General features: G+C 37.2%; 2 protein-coding genes across 11 annotated transcripts in view; one reads left to right on the forward strand and one right to left on the reverse strand.

The window, feature by feature from the left end:
- The window catches only part of ARL13B (ADP ribosylation factor like GTPase 13B), a 51,754-nt gene that overhangs the window by 16,985 nt on the left and 17,935 nt on the right, over positions 1 to 16,834 (reverse strand). The window lies entirely within an intron of this gene.
- STX19 (syntaxin 19) lies at positions 1,964 to 15,605 on the forward strand. 2 transcript variants are annotated; one of them, XM_048071705.2, is made up of 4 exons: positions 1,964 to 2,260; positions 8,662 to 8,894; positions 12,646 to 12,974; positions 14,090 to 15,605. In XM_048071705.2, exon 4 carries the CDS (start codon positions 14,179 to 14,181, stop codon positions 15,052 to 15,054), a length of 876 nt encoding a protein of 291 aa, XP_047927662.2. In that variant the 5' UTR covers positions 1,964 to 2,260; positions 8,662 to 8,894; positions 12,646 to 12,974; positions 14,090 to 14,178; the 3' UTR covers positions 15,055 to 15,605. The 2 variants fall into 2 exon arrangements, with proteins under 2 accessions (XP_047927662.2, XP_047927661.2); XM_048071704.2 differs by lacking the exon at positions 8,662 to 8,894.

Genomic DNA, 16,834 nt, shown 5'->3' on the forward strand with positions numbered 1-16,834 from the left:
TACAATAGTTGTAATACTTTCTACAATAGTCATAATCCAAATTAAGTGCAAAAGTTGTGAAGAGAAGTATTGCATAGCATTAGGGAACCTAAAGATTGCACTGACTTCTCTCTAGTAAAGCAATTCAAGTAAGCTCATGTTCAGAAATTAAGCAACTGTTCCATTGCAAAAGAACTCTGATTCAAATTTCAGTATAAAATCACAAATCATTTGGTTTCCATAAATGCAATGGAAGATTGTTTTAGAACCAGACCTCATAGTTTTTCTTCTGAAATCTCAAGTCATTGTCACCAACTCAAATGGCTTTTAGGGACTGTTCAACCAAGGCTAATACTTCGGATTTATCATACTTCTTGCAGGGAGGGAACAAGTGGTAGGAATTCACTCTATTGTTAAGCAGAACTTGTCAGCAACTCAGTTTGATCCAAGAACTTATTCCTTCCCATTTTCCAGAATAGCAGTATGAGAACCTCAGTTCTTAATCATTTTACTCTTAAGAGTTTTTAACCTCCAAGAAATATAAAAAGAAAAATCTGTGTTACATCTGCAGCTCTAAAAAACATTGCTTGTCACCACTAATTTCACAGTCTTTCCTTTCAAGGATTGTGTACAAAGGAGACCAGGGAAAGACAGTTTTTTTAAATGTCCAGATGCAACAATTTTCTCATGATTTTCATCAGTCTTCAGAATGATTTGCAGTCCAAAAGATTCACATACTTATCAGCTTGGGGATAAAATCTCCTGCATCATACCAATGATCAAAACTTTGCTGACTTGCATACAGAACTAGAAAAAGCACAATGCCCTCCTCGCCCCCACCCTATTTAAATAATCCATTCTGACTTCTTGACAAAAAGACTAATTCTACTGTACTCTGTACGATTTAGTGCAGAGATTTCCTAACGGTTCTGCAATTCATATACAGAACCAATGACATGTTAAATATGATACTCTGGCACTGTTCCTTCTCAACAAACAGCGAAAATAAGTAACGTCATCCCAGCATGTGGCTATTAAACACGGCTAAACTAGGGAAAAACTGAAATGGAATTCAAGAAAGACATGAAGAGTAATTAAAGGACTGGACATAATTATCCAATTATTTCCACTTTATTTTTTCATTTAACCTATCTTTGTCACAGTCTGAAAATCCTGTTGGACTTTCCCTAGTCTCAAAAAGCGTTCCTTAGTAGTGCTGTCAGTTCCTGTCTTGACCTGATTGAAGAAAATATTTCTGATTGCAGACTTCGTTGCCACAGCCTATTCCTTTCTCATCTCGAGATTAAATAACTGCAGTTTACTGTGTTACTGAACTGCACATTCTACAAACCACAGCTGAAGCAGAATGAAATGTTGGTAAGCTGCATAGCTCAGTTCAAGTGTGACACTAATGCCCTATAACTTGCAGTACCTGCTGATTTTCAACCTCGAATAACTTGAATAGCATACAATTTGGTTTTGGGTCAATTATCTTCGATTTTCTCCATAGAACTTATGTTGCAGTGCTGGCTGTTTTCAACAGCTGGAGCTGAAGTGCTCTATCTGGGTAAGCAAAATATCCAAATAGCAGTCTCCACCTTATGCTCCCCAAGAACTGATTTAGCACAGGTCATGTGTTTCCCGGTGTACTCCCTGTCCCACTTCAGCCTTTGTCTTTTTCAAGGCAAACTTGTGAAAGTAATTAAAATATTATTAAGATACTTACTGCTATAGAGGGTACTATAATGCTGGATTTTTCCCCCTTTTAAGTAAGCGTATGTACAGACCCACAACCTTGCTTTCTTTTTCCTTCATGCTTCAGTGTAGAAGAAAGCAATTAGTGCACTTAGCTCTTGTGCTTCAGAGGTAGGCAGCGCTATGCTTGCAGCTCACCAGGTCTCTATCTAGGGAGCCGGTCCTGGACACTTCCTACTATTGGCCAACTCCAGGAGAGTGATCCGCCTCGCAGCTAGGCTGGGTTGCAAACAGGCAGAACCAGATTCCCCAAGTAGAAAGTAATCAATTTGCCTGTCTACTGGAGTTGCAGAAGTCAGCTTCTCTCTCTCTCTCGCACCGCCGCACTCAAAGATGAGCCCTTGGACAATTATTTAAGAACTAGGAGCAGAAGGCATGCAGAAAATACTTACTGGAATGCCACTCAAGACACGTTACTCAGGCAAATATTCAAAACAACGTTTTTCAGACTATGCTGGAGCTTACCCTCAGGAGTTCGTTTGTAAAGGATAACACAGAAAGACTGCCACCAGCACAGGATTAAAAGGTAAAGATTTTTTTTTACTTAATGTTTATAAGGCCGCAAATATCAGAAAAAGTCTGTGTAGTTTAGAAAAGAAATGCGTCTAAACGTCAAAACACACAAATAGTGGATGTCTACCCTGAAAATAATTCGGTATTTCTTTGGGTGAATATAGCCTCAGAGCACTACTGCTCGTGCACAGGAATGCTAGGTTTTGAGGCAAGTTTTATGCATAAAACCTCCTCCTTTGGTGCATATGTCAGAATTATCTTAAAGGATAGATAGAGCTTGATTCTAATTTTCCAAGTCAGTAGAACTTCATATACAGCAATCTTTTGTGTTTAAGAACTATAGGAAGTATATATCAAAAACACACTTGAAAGCTCTGGAGAGCACGTCTGTTAGCTTATCACATTAAGGTGGCTGAGTGAAAAGCTTTCATATATAAAATCATGCTTCGCTTATTTCAATTTCACAAAGTATATTTGGAACCCTCACAGTGTAACAACAAACTTTTCTCCATTTCTTTCATAAAGAAAGGAAGGCACCAACTGCTTTTATATCAAGTAGGGTTTTTTGTAAGCAACTAGAGAGCTTTGAACTTTATTTTTGGAGTCATGGGAAACAGTGTGGAAAGGGAGTGTATGTGTGCATTGGCACAACTGACATCTACAGTTCAATAACAATATTTCCCTCAGAAGCCTGAGGACATGCCAGTGAAAAACAATATCTGAACGTGAACTATGTGCACTCCTTGACTTATTTCTAAAACGTTACTGAGCAAGTAGTAAACAAATCAGCGTTAAAATTTACTTCACAATCCAACAGATTTGTTGAAAAAATCCAATATGAAAAGCATTTGTATCTCAGCTTTCATCAAAAATCCAAGCATTAGAGAAAGGGCAGTGGTTTCTTTATTCAGGGTGATAGCGTTTTGCATGAGTGTGCCCATATGTGCTTGCTTTCTTGTTTTGTTAGCTTGGAGGTTTTGTTTGTTTGTTTTTTAAACACTTGCTTACCAACTTGTGCATTTTGTATGGGACTCCCCCACAGCAGCAACACAAAACTAAGTACTGTAGAGACATGCTGTAGGAAGCAATCTCTAAGTGTCTCAGATGCTGCTTTAGGGTTTAATCACAGTCAGTTATCACAAATCCAAAATTTTCAGTCAAACATATGCGCTGGCCATAAACATCTACGAGGAAGCAGGAGCAAAGTACCCCTGAGGTCAAAATATTAGTGTCAGAACTGTCAGTCTTGAGTAAAAGTAACTTAAAGAAAATGTATCATTATGAGAATGATTTATGTGAGCTCAAAAATATTAGGCTTTAAGGCTGCTTCAAGGAGCCATCGCTTTGAGACTGACTGAACCAGGATTCCTTGAAACACAAAGGCAAGAGGAAGAACCTTTGAACTTCACAGCAATCGACACAAGGAAAGAACAATGCTATCTTTTTTCTTCTGTAGTTGACCTGTTAGAAATACTGTTCTACCTATTTCCTTCAGAATTTCATTTCTCTTCCATTTATTTTTCTTGGACGATCCTGTGGACAGCAATCACTAGGACAATACACACTAGAGAAGTTACAGCAGGAAAAGGTTTGTTAGCCATTGTTTTGCTTACATTCACATCCATGCAACTTGAACCGATCCACAAACAGGCAGAAAGATGCGAGTTTGTCAGATTTTGTCTGTTCTTTCCTCTCTAGTTATTGGCGGTTTACTGGCTTTTTGAGGAAGTCACAGAAAACAAAGTTCTTGCTACTTTTAACAAACAAGCACACAGGAGAACTAGAAAACAGTTTCAGGCCTCCCATGGAAACTGTAAGGCACTCTAAGATTGAGTTTCCTTCTTTTTCTGCAATTGCCTTTAACAACTTTTAACTACAGAAATAGTGGCTCTTAACAGATCTTAAGCTATATTCTTTGGCACTCTAAGTAGCTGCCCTAATTTTAGGCACCTTCTGGATCGTTGACAACAGTTACAAACTCATCAGTAACTTTTTACTGATACTAGGCTTTTTCTCAAATACACTGAATATTTCATTTCCCTAGTCTGCTTTTCACGCCTTCAATTCTTATATAAAAAAATACTTTGAATATTAGGGTAAACTGTACTCAAAATCTAGTGAACGAGGAGCTCCAGGATTATCTGCCTATAAACATCAGTTAAGAGTTTGTGTGTATGTAGTTGCAAGATAAATTTCTCTAATTCAACCTTTCCCTAACCAGTTCCTCCAGGTCACTTTTAACTATTCACATTTATCTAAATGTAGGATTCTAAACTCATCCTGTTTACAGGATCTCTAGGCAACTCTAGAGAAACTTTATTCTCATACTACCTTTTGAAGTGGTCAAAAGAATGACAATTATCATTTGTTTCACTCTGGGTAAGTGGCCACATTCCCACCTTATGTCTGAATCACATTCCTATTTACTAAAAGTGCATTTCTCTGACACAACGCTCTGCCATCAGTTTAATCCTACCTATTAATCAAATAGGTTTGCCCAGTGAGATCTAAGCTCACAACCACAATACTATGTTCAAGTTCCAGGTATGTAACTCCAAAAGCAATGACAGTAAGTTATACTGCCACCTATTTTCATATAAGATGTAGAAAACCTGCAAATACGAATTATTTTCTTACACTGTATTTGATATTGATATATCAATACCAAGGCAAAAACTCAAGTTGTTTGGTCAAGTTACCTGTAAAAAAAATAATATATATATATATAATTAAAACTGCCTAGAAATCCTTACATTTATTAAGGATGAGTTCCAAGGCTGCAGTACTTAGCTATATAGTCTGACAGATGAAATGGGAATGAAAACTAGGTGGGATTTTGCACAGTACAAATTTTGTGCCTGCAACTACCAGGATGAAAAAATCTTAGAACAGATGTATAGCAATTCTAGTTTTAGAGAAAGCTGCTAACTAGAAGATCAAATATACATCCTATTAAACGGAAACAATTTTATCCGTTCTCCATCCAGCTGCAGCCCCTTCTCCTGTTGCTAATTTACTTTCAAATTCTGCCTTAAAATACACCAATATATATGGTATATATATGGACCTTCATTATGTCATTTTTGGCACAAGAGATGATGATTTTCTATCTGGATTGCTGTGATTGTATGTGGCCATCATATTTGTACCATCTAAACCAACGATGGTGTTGATTTCTAGGATTATTCTTGTCTGAAAATAAAAAAACAGGTATCTCCAATGATACATTTACTTCTTTTTACTGCTGTTTTTTTGAACTCTCTTAAAGAGCACTACTGACAGTAAATCTTTAGTTTATGGGTGAAATATCATAAGAATATTAAATAAATTAATTTTTACTTTAAATCAAGGGATACTCCAATCCCTTACCAATTAGAAAGAATATAGACTAATTGATTTGCAGAGTGAGATCATTGTTTTGTCAGTGAGGACTTGATGATACATACTGCACTTGAAACTGTGACTTACGTCAGTACAAAAGCATGACATTACCACCTTTCATTATCTAAAGTTTCTATAGAGAACATGAGAATCATTGCCTGCATACATAGAAAGAGTGGTATATCCCTTTCCTCAAGTCTTCCACACATTCATAACATGTTATTAAATTCCAAGGCACAATCCTAGTTTTGCCTCTTATTCACTGTGCATCTCTGAACCAAATGTTTCATTAAAAAAAATGCAACATCAAGTTTTTCTAATTGGAATGGACTAGATTTTGAAAGTATAAAAGCTTTTAATATAGATGATTCACAACCTACTATATTTTCCCATCCTACTAATGCTAAGATCTATAACTTCTATTACTCGTTTATCCTTTTCTCTCCTAGGATTCTTTTCCTATATCATGCAACACCATAAAAATCGACATAAGACAACTACGTTTCCAACAACATGAGCACGTTATGAATTCTTGGCCAACAGCTAAAGAACATCTAAATTATTTTAAATAACTAAGGTCTACTCCATAGCCCCAACCCCATCTCTCTTGGAGCGCTTACTCCAGCAGCAGGGTTTTGTGACACTTTTCCATCAATCCTGGACTCATTTTTACCTGACTCGTGTACTCCTTGAATATTCAGACCTGCTTTATTCTATTTGAACCACGCATTCATACTGTTTCGATGTTTCTTCCCTTCCCATGACTTATGTCACACTAGGTAGAGAACTCCCCAACTCCTTAGCTTCAAACGCGCTGTTCCTGTTCTCCTCCATATTGGTCATTTTGGGTTTACCCGGTAGCTTTGTGGCAGTTATGTTGGATGATACTCTCTCAAGGGGACAAGAAGCAAGAATGCATTTCCTCAGCGTCACATTGTTGCCTCTGGCATAGCCCACACACTACAGCCTATTTCCCAGAGACAAAGACTGAAGAAAGCAAACGACCTTTACGTATTAATATTTCTTAAGAATGAGACATCTGTTAACATTTAAGTCCCCTGCACTGAAAATGTTATTTATTTTACACTATCATATACTATACTCTGATACTAATCAGCTACCTTCCACATATAAATGGCATCTTTTTTCATGTTTATAGCCAGGGCAAGCTCTCTGCCCTTGATATTTTCCTGTTGAACAACTCCCACACTTCCCACAAACAGAAACTTGAATTTAGAACTGTTCTTAAGTATGTTTTTCCAAGGAATTATCATCTTAAGACAAAGATGATTTATGAGGATAATTTCATCCAACCACCTTGCTTCCTGATAATCCTTGGCTTAAGCATGTTTGTTTGCAAGACAAGTTAATGGGAACTTTTTTCTTCCTCTTTTTTTTTTTTCAAATAAACAAAGGAGAAAATAGACATAACCTGTAGCAAGATTTCTTAGTTCCTTAAAATATATCTTGGGGCAATAATGCAATATTCCAGAACACCAAACCCAAACAGGTTCCTTCTTTTCTTGGGAGAATATATAAGAGCATAGGCTTTTTAGCCAACTGAAATTTCAATTCAAAACCACAGTTACTCAAAGACACTGCCGTCAAAAACCAGTTATACACCATATGACAGAGTTGTAAGACAATTGCAGCCTGGAAATTGATCAAAAAAATATTTACTTTTAACCTGAAATTCCTTTGGGACACATTGCCTCAAAGCATTTTCTACCCTGTGCCCTTCATAACTAAGGGGCAGGGCAGAAAAACAAGCTGACCCTTATTTTTTCTGCAGTCAAAAAAAAAAAAAAAAGCTGTTTCAGCAGAGGTAATGAATAGAGTGTGATGTAGAACAGAGATTACACACCTCAGAGCTTTAAAGAGAGAATTCTGTCCTTTGCTTGTATGCAAGTCTTCCTCTTCTAGTGGACCTCAGCATACTAAAACATTGGCAGCATACAAATTAAATCAAAGATCAAATACAGAGTCTTCTTTTGTATCAGACATTTTAATGAAGGTGCTCACTAATCTAGAAACAGCAAATAAAACTATGGAACCTAAACAGGAGTTTTTGGTAAATCAGGAAAAAGACAAAAACAAACAAAAAGCACAAAAAACAACACACCACACCCCCAAAAGAAGCCATTGAATCTAATGACAACCAGTAACAAGAGTTCCATAAGGTAACAAGAGTTCCATAAGATCAGCTTAACTACTTCACGTATGTCTTTTTACTTAATGCAGACCAAATATCATTTTTGTACATACACTCCCTGATAAATGGGTCTATAGACTAAGTAGACAGATGAAAGAATATTCTAAATGGCTGCTTCACAATTAAGCACAAGAATCTTTAAATATATATATATATATATTAAACAAAGGAGATAGTGAATTTGATGTAAATGAACATTTTGAAAAGAATTGAAAAGAACTTAGGACAAACTTTATCATCATGACAAATTAACAATGGTGGTCTATTAATCAGGATCTGTTATTCTCCTAGGCAGAGGTAATTGTCTTTATCAAGACTTGCCTAGCCACATGTCATCAGTTTGGAGAGATTCCCTGATGAGTAACAAATTAAAGTTATAAAAAGTCAAAGATTCTTGCAATACCCTTAGAACACTTGACAAGGATGTGAAAACTGTGTTCCTAAACCTGTCAGCTATAAAGATGCCTACCAAAACAAATACAAACCTAATCACCAGTGGATCTGCATGATAAAAATAGTGGGGTGTTGGCAAAAGCCCTTCTAGGAGATAAGGTATGCCAGCATGACCAAAATGAAATGCAGCATGTGCATTCCTCCTCCTCCCTCCCTCCCTCCCCCGAATAGAATATGCTTATGAAAGCAGGTCAATAATCCTTAAACTCTGAAAACAGCTTAGTGCTAGACAAAACTGGGCCTGATTCTCTCACTCCTACAGACTGTCTTGTTCCCTTCCTTACTCCCATCCTACTCCCTACATCCTTCTCCCTTTATCCATCCTGTAGCCCAGTATGATCTTTGGCTATGTTTTCAATATCACACAGCTTTTAACTGTACCCAGAAAGTGCACAGCAACACATGACTGCCTGAGTTACTACAGCCATATAAGAGGGACTCCATATCTACAAAGTATCTTTTTTAAAGACTGGCCTGCAGCTTGAGATCCTGGTTCCGAACAAGGTTTCAGCATGGGTTAACTCAAATAGAAGAAAATGCAGCAGCAGCTATGTCTGAGGAATGGCCAGAAACATGGACAGACCTCGCTGATGCTCTTCAGGTTTGTATATGTAAGAGCATTCAGAGCCGTTTCTGAACTTAGCCAACAACGTGAAGCTGCAGTTTAGCAAGCTAATGCTCTCCCACCTACTGATTTGTTTCACCTTTACTGCTTTAAGCTGTTCTAACCCCTTTTCCAACCATCAGTGAAGAAAATGCCTGATAAGGCCATTGAGGATGTGCTGTGATATTTTAATCACCAATGAAGTATTTTTATTTATTTATTTAGATGAAGGGGACACAGAGTCACTCAGGTGCTTTCCATCCACTTATTTCCTTTCTCGACTCTAAAGGAGTAGGCATATTCTCTCTGTATTGGCCAAAACTTCAACAATATGTCTTTCATCTCAACTGAAAGAACAAGATGTGCCCCTACACATATACACAAACACAAAGGACAACAACAAGGACTCACTATATGAACAAAGTTTGTTAGGAAACATTCAAAAAGTCAAGCGGACAATTTCCAAGGTTATCTTCATCATGAAGACATCCTTATTTATTTGAAACCAGCATGTGTTTCAGCTGCCAGTATAATCAACCACATTTACTGGCAAGCAAATTCAGAGGCAGGTTTTGAAGGCAAGCCAGATAGGATGTAAGATATGAAACTAGGGTTCGATTGTTTACATTCCACTTCTTAGTGAGCCTGATGTTTAAACAAGAAAAAAAAAAACACAATTAACTACCCAAAGTGTTTTCTGCTCACTTCTTTACAAGTTTGATATTTGAGAAGAAACTGTTCCATCTGCAGATAACTGGTGGTGGTATGATTCACACCTTTCAAAGAGTCCCCTAACAGTCACACAATTCTATTGCTTTTTTTTTTTTCCAAAGGAATTCAAATATTTCAAGACCAATGAACCCAATACATCAAAAAGTAGACATTAGTTGTTAATAGACATACAAATTGAACATGAAGCTCACTTCTTATGGTCCTGTGGTTGACTCACTTTCAAGTCACAGCAGACTGAGCACATGAAAAAATGGTCTTTTGGAGAACTTGAACTGTGTTCTGTTGGAGTAACTGCATGACTGCATGTATGTTTTAGAGCTTTTCAGTAATTACTTGAATTTCCTTAGATACAAGGAGTCTTGCCAGCTCACATAAGCATTAAATGGTGCCATTAGAACTTGCTTTTAAGCACAGGATTGCTGAGGCACGTTAAATTAACACGGGTCAGCAGATGTGTTAGGCTGTACTAAAACACATTGTCAGGTCACTTCTGTGAAGCCTTGTTTAGCACTCCTGGTTCCTTTCGCATGCCCCACACTGAACTTTCTCTGCAGCAGCCTTGGTGGTGCCAAGCAGTTCTGAAACATTTCAAAAGAATGTTACCTTGAAGAAATTGCCTCTCTTCTGCTGTGGGGAGATACACCGTGGCAAGTTAAGCAATTCAGAGGAATTACTGTAATAAGATAAATACAACTTGTATTTTTGTCCACCCCAAAGTAGTACTTTCCAAAAAATTACTTGCAAGCTCGCTTGATCGTAAGTCTCAGTACAGTTACCTAACTTCTAATAGCTACCAGGCTTTTGGAATTCTCTTGCAGCAAATCAACAAATGTTAAATTCAGATATTAAAGCATGGGGGGAAGGAGAGGGAGACATCAACAACAAAAGAAACAGTAAGGGAAATCCATACTACGGTACAATATCAACATTCTCTCTCACGATCAATTTCTGTAGTATTTAAAGTTTTGTTTTTCAGCTAATCCTCCTGCAGACAGCCAGATTTAAATCTGTGGAAAACATGTTGACAGTGCTCAGCTCCATGACTTAGATTATGCAAAAACCTATTTAGGGACTTTAAATACGCATAAGGGATCAGAGAAACCCCAGCAGTGGCATTTGAAGCTATTCAAATGTAACAAAATTGTTTGCATGTTGACAGGTTACTGGATTGATTCTTTATATCTATTACAAAATGCATCCTTTTGGATAAGATGGAAATCTGCATTTGCTTACTAAAAAGAATCCTTAGAATTGGGATTTCAGTTTTAAAACAGTACTATTTCAGAAGACTACCTTGAAACCTCTAAAAACAGCCAGAAGATACTACTGCACTGTCTAGCATTAATGGCTGAATAACCCTATGGAAGAAACACGTCTGATGTTTGACTTGTCCAGAAGACCCTAAATAGAAATCTCACGGACCTGAACACTTCACTTGTTACCAAGATTTTTCCATTCTTGATCTTAGTCCAAGGAAAACAACCATGGGAAGTTTGAAAAAAATACTGTCTTTCCTACAATTAAAAATAGTTGAACTTTATAATAGTTGAATTTCATGAAGCCTACGCAATGGAAACTCTCTCAATTAAAACAAAAGACTTTGTGCTGAGTTACATAATACTAAACATAAGCATACACGCATCAAAGGTGCGGAGTCTTCCTAAGGAAATCAACAGAAATGCTTAACAGAGGTGATCCACCCTCGGTACCATGGTGAGCTGTCATATCAGGCAGACGTATCTAAAGGAAGCAATTCTTGCTCCGAGTAACTGAGATGCACTGAACAGTTTGGGATTAACACAAACATGTCAACCCTTGAAGAATTTCTGAATTGTTATATCTTTTAAAAAGGCAGTTACAGCTTAAGCACGCAACCCTGAAAGAGCAAACTGCTCATTTTATTGCTGCGCATCCAGCTTACAGCTTTGTATTTTCTATCTCAGGCCCAGTAGAGCCAGTATCTGATTTCAAAGGTTTCACAGTCATTTTGTAACAGAAAATTACTAGTTAGCCCCTTTGGCTGAGGTTTTGTGCTGAACAGAGATCTGTGACTTCACTTGGACAGCACTGAATGCAAGCTAGTCACAAGCTAACTGCTAGCTACAAACTAACTCTTTATTATATTTATACAAACCTTTAAACTAAAGAGAAAAACCCAATGCCAGTCTACTTCAAAGCAGTAATGGCCAATATGTTTGATTTGTACAGAAAGAAGCAGCCCCTTTGTATACAGAGCAAAGGATGAAAAAAGCAATCAACAGTAGCAGCTCTAAAACAACCATGACAAAAAGCATTTTAATAAAAGATAAGCTTTGCAGTTGCTGCACAAAAGGGTGCAGGGTGTGTGTGTTTAGTATTTGTTCCTTAAACTGAAGTTCATTAATATGATTCATACTTGAAGACTTCTGGAAGCTGCCTGCTAGGGTTTAGAGGTTATGCTCCACGTAATGAAAATGTACAACATAAAACGTCTTACTACCAAATGCCCTTCCTTCAGTATGTGAATTTTGAAAGGCCAAGTTAAAAGAGTATTTCAATGAAAAAGTAGTGCTTTGCCTAAGTTATTTGATGAAAAAAAATGTTTTAGTCCTTTTCAAAACTCCTGTCCAGGCCCTTACCACCTGTAACATTCCAGGCACCTCAGTTAGCTACATAAAAGCTCACAAAGAAAAGAAATATTTAAAAATTGAGTGAAGGTGCTACATACAAATTCAAACAAATAAACCCTAATACTCTTCAAAAAGACTTAATTTTATGACAGTCATAGGAAAAAATGACTACAACATTCACATTTATGTGTCAAAATTACTGAAAAGTCTTTTGGTCCAAAGCCTAGGACATGGCACAATTAACTTTAAATCCCAGAACCGTGCGTTCTCACTTAAACACCCACAAACAGCCCTTCCCAAGCTCTTGCTCCTTGTAATATAAAAGTGTTCAAGTGTTCTTTCTTTCTCCAAACTTAAAGAAGTATTTGCATTCCAAAATATTCATTTTTATCACTTCTGTTTTTCAGGGCTCCTTGGTCAATGTTCCATCCAGGTGCATAACACGTTACAGATGTACCTCCATGGATATTGCTGTGTTCAATAACACAGGCAGCCATTCAACAGTCTAATTTTTATTTTTTAATTTTTATTGTGGACATACAGTTATAGAACAGCTACATCAAGCTGACAATTTCTCTTTTTTTTTGATTGATTGATTGTTTTCAAACATGGAAAATGTCTTCAAGCAAGCTTCTGAAACATTTACAGGACTTTTTTCTTTATTTGAAAGCAAAAAGGGAAATTTAGAATAACCGCAGAGGCCAGGCTGAGCGTTATACCCACAGTCATTTGAAAGGTATGGTTTTTTTTTTTTTTTTTTTTTTTTTTTTTTTAAGATTTTCTATAAAAATCACTTGCCATAAAAAAAAAAAAACAACTTCAATATCACACTAAGATCTCTGTTAACATAACTGGAGTTTAACTATCTCTACTGAAGCTCACACAACAGCTAAGGTAGAAAACATCACTAAGTCCACTTTCTGTTAAACAAGAAACATTACTGAATTGTATCTTAATATGGTGTACAGAGTACATTTGTATAAAATTTATTAAAGATCACAAATGACAAAGTAAGAATAGAAAAATTTAAAAGCGGCTTAGAAAATCTTCAAGTCCCAACATAAATGATACTGGGTCCACTTCTACAAAAACTCAGACATTAAAAAAATACGTATTTTCATAGTTAGAGTTCTGTTGTTCTGTTTTGCTGTAGAGTTTACTACTTCAGTTACCATCACTTTAACTCCACAGGCAAGTGAAGCCAAAGAAAAAGAAGAAAAATTCAGCATGGCTAAACTAAAAGCCTGAAATGTTTACTCAAGCCAAAACTGACTCCCTAGACTATCTCAGCTTCTATGGCTGAGGTGTACATTTCCAACTGAGAAACCAAGAATAAAGAACTCACTTACAATCCCGCCCCCCCCCCCCCCCCCCCCAAAAAAAAAAACATTACTTTTCTTTCAAATGATTAATTATGGTAAAATAAGAATTTGAGTTACCCCTCTCTTCCTCCCCCAAATAAAAGTCCTCTCCACATACCAAATTCCTGGATATGCTAGGTTCTGGATCCTACACTATAAATTTATCACAAAAATGGGATCAGGCTTGAAATCACTGTATGTGGGAAAAGCACTAGATAACAAAGAAGCTGAGAGAAAACTTAGCTGTACCCATCTGAAGATAAATAAAAAACGCTTGGTTATGAGAATAAGCCCTACAAAAACTGGGTTAAAGGCCAGAATACCCTGACAATACCTATCTTGTACATTTAATCATAACGCCTAATCACTTTTGATTTGCTGCTGCTTGTATTTTACCTCTGTACAGAGGGAAATAGCTCTGATCTCCAAAGCTACTTTTGATGCATATGGACAACTGCTAACACGGATTTTTGTTATACTTTGATTACAGCGAACTAAGAAAATATTGGATATTGGAGTTAACTCCCTGTCTTGCAAGAGAGGAAAAGAACAAGCTAAGAAAAACTGAGTACAAAAACCATGAGAGACCGCCTCCAAGAGCTTAAACTGAGAGCTAAGGAACTACAGATAGTTGGAGAAAACAACCACACACCTGTACAAGAAGAGCAGGAAGAGTTTGAACAGCAGGCCATTATTTACGAAAGGGAGCCCATAACTGAAAGGCATTTCCATGAAATCCAGAAGCTTCAGAATGAAATCAACAATTTGTTGGACGAAGTTCATAAATTTAGTCAACAACAAAAGAGCCTAGTATCTTCAATGAGAAGGTTCAGTGTTCTTAAAAAGGAATCTAACATAGCAAGAGAAATCAAAGTTCAAGCAGAACATGTACGAAAAGGTTTGGACGAGCTGTCAAAAACAGTGAAAAAAGCTGAAAGCGAACATGGGTTATCATCTGCCATAGTAAGAATTCTAGCTTCCCAGCATGCTTTCCTATCCCGGTGTTACCTAAATGCTATGCTCTCCTACAACGAAGCTATAACAGTCAAGCAAGAGAAATGCAGAAGATTTATCGTTCGTCAGCTTGAAGTAGCTGGTAAGGAGGTATCTGAGGAAGAAGTCAATGACATGCTTCAGCAAGGAAAATGGGATATTTTCAATGAAAACCTACTCACTGAAGTCAAAATAACGAAAGCTCAACTTTCAGAGATTGAACAGAGACACAAAGAACTAGTCAGTCTGGAGAACCAGATCAAAGACTTGAAGGAACTTTTTATCCAGATATCGCTTCTGGTGGAGGAGCAAGGGGAGATGATCAACAACATTGAAATCAGTATGAACAACACTCAAGAATACACTCAAATATCTAGAGAAAAATTTGGACTTGCAGTCAAGTATCGGAAAAGAAACCCTTGCAAAGCGATATGCTGCTGGTGTTGTCCATGCTGCAAATGACAAATGAAAAAAAACAACATTTGAAGCAGCAACTGTTCCTGTTTAGTAAAAGTTCCTTATTAGGCAGCCTCAAAATCCTTCTATTGATTCATTTTTCTTCCTATTTCTCCTTCCACACACCTCTCAGGAAAAACTGCATCTGTTTTTTCCAAACTGAGTTAGAAGAATGCAAGGAGATCTTCATCTGTCCCTGAATTTTATGATTTTCACAGAAACACATGAACTAGAAGGAAGGATCAAAGGAGACGAGTGACACTTTCTTGTTCTTCTGCTCATAAGAAGCCAAAACAACGTGGCAACGTCTCCCGTGCTTTTGGGAAACATCAAAAGGATTGTTAATCTCAGAAAAGATTCATAAGACTGGTTGAATTACCTTTTATAAAATAATATTCAGTATTTATTTAATTGCCTTGCTGTTTTTTGTTTGTTTTTAGCACTCATTTTATTTTTTTTTTCCCCAAGAATCTGGAGTTCTACAAATAAAATCTACACAAAGTAGACATCCTCAACAATAATGTAGAACCTGATACCTAAACTGTTTTCTGACTTTGTGTTTGGTTATCAGGACTATTTGAGCGCTGCTTCTACAGGAGGTTACTCACAGGCCATGCTGATATCACGAAATAATTTTCAAATTGTAGTAGGACAGCATGCACCATTTTGGGGCATGCAAAACATATCTGGTTATTTATTTAATAGCATCTTTTTGTATTTCTTACAAATAGGTTTTGAGTTGATATTTTCTGAGCACATCAAAGCTCATTAGCAGCAGAAGACCACATAAACCTACAGGGCATTTGTCAGCATCCTGCAGAGAAGCCAATTATTAACAAACTGACACGGAGATACTTAAGTTATTCAACTACATAGGTAGACACCTACCAGGCGATGGTGGGGGAAAATCATACTTCTGTTACTCCGTGATAAGACGTGTTTTTACTGCTGCCTGGCCTATACAAATATGCAGTTACTTCTGCAGTCTCACTTTCATTAATTAGAAAATAAATGAAAAAAATTAATCCTTACAAAAAAATTGTATAACCTGGAACCAAAGAATTACGTCAGAAGGAATTTCTGGGTAACATCCAGACCAACATCTTGCTCAGCCTCTTGGTCTTATCAGAACGAGCATTTCCCTGGTGGAACCTCTCATCCACCACTTCTCAGCCTATCAGCACCTCTCTGAGAAGAGCCACTGTTCTGTTTTCTCCACACCTCCCTAGTAAGTACTGGTAGGCAGCGGTAAGATTTCCCCTCCTTGTTTTCTTCTGAAGTCTGAAACAACTGCAGCTCTCTTGCCTCTCCTTATGTCACATGCTCCAGCCCCTGACTAGCCTGGACTCACTGTAATCAACATTTGTCTTCACTGTCTTTTCTGTAGCGAGGCCAGACCTTTATTTGCACTGCTACAGGAGTGGCCAGAAGAACCAGCTGGGGGTTTCCAGAACACTAAATGGTCCTATGAAATTCTGCTATTTATAGAAACCTAGGATCCTCATTTAAGAGTGCAAGATTGATGCCTAAATTAGTATTATAAGTAAAGGGAAATAGGAATACTTTACCTAGTACCTAAAATGGATACAGGACACACAGAAGGCGGCAATACAGTGTGTATTGACTGAAACATCCTTGAAAGATTTAGACCTACCATCATTTTAATTAATTCTCCTTTTAAAGCTTTAAATTGCAGCCTAGTTTAATCCTTATAGATTATGGATGCCAGATACTCTACATCTACAGATAGCTAAACTGAGTGTGTCAGCTGCTAACACTTCATGCC

The sequence above is a fragment of the Anser cygnoides genome, chromosome 1 (genome assembly GCF_040182565.1).
Source record: "Anser cygnoides isolate HZ-2024a breed goose chromosome 1, Taihu_goose_T2T_genome, whole genome shotgun sequence".
Lineage (NCBI taxonomy): Eukaryota > Metazoa > Chordata > Aves > Anseriformes > Anatidae > Anser > Anser cygnoides.

What these genes read in the sequence shown, in the direction of transcription:
- STX19 (XM_048071705.2), top strand. Translation starts at nt 14,179, where the DNA reads ATGAGAGACCGCCTCCAAGAGCTTAAACTGAGAGCTAAGGAACTACAG.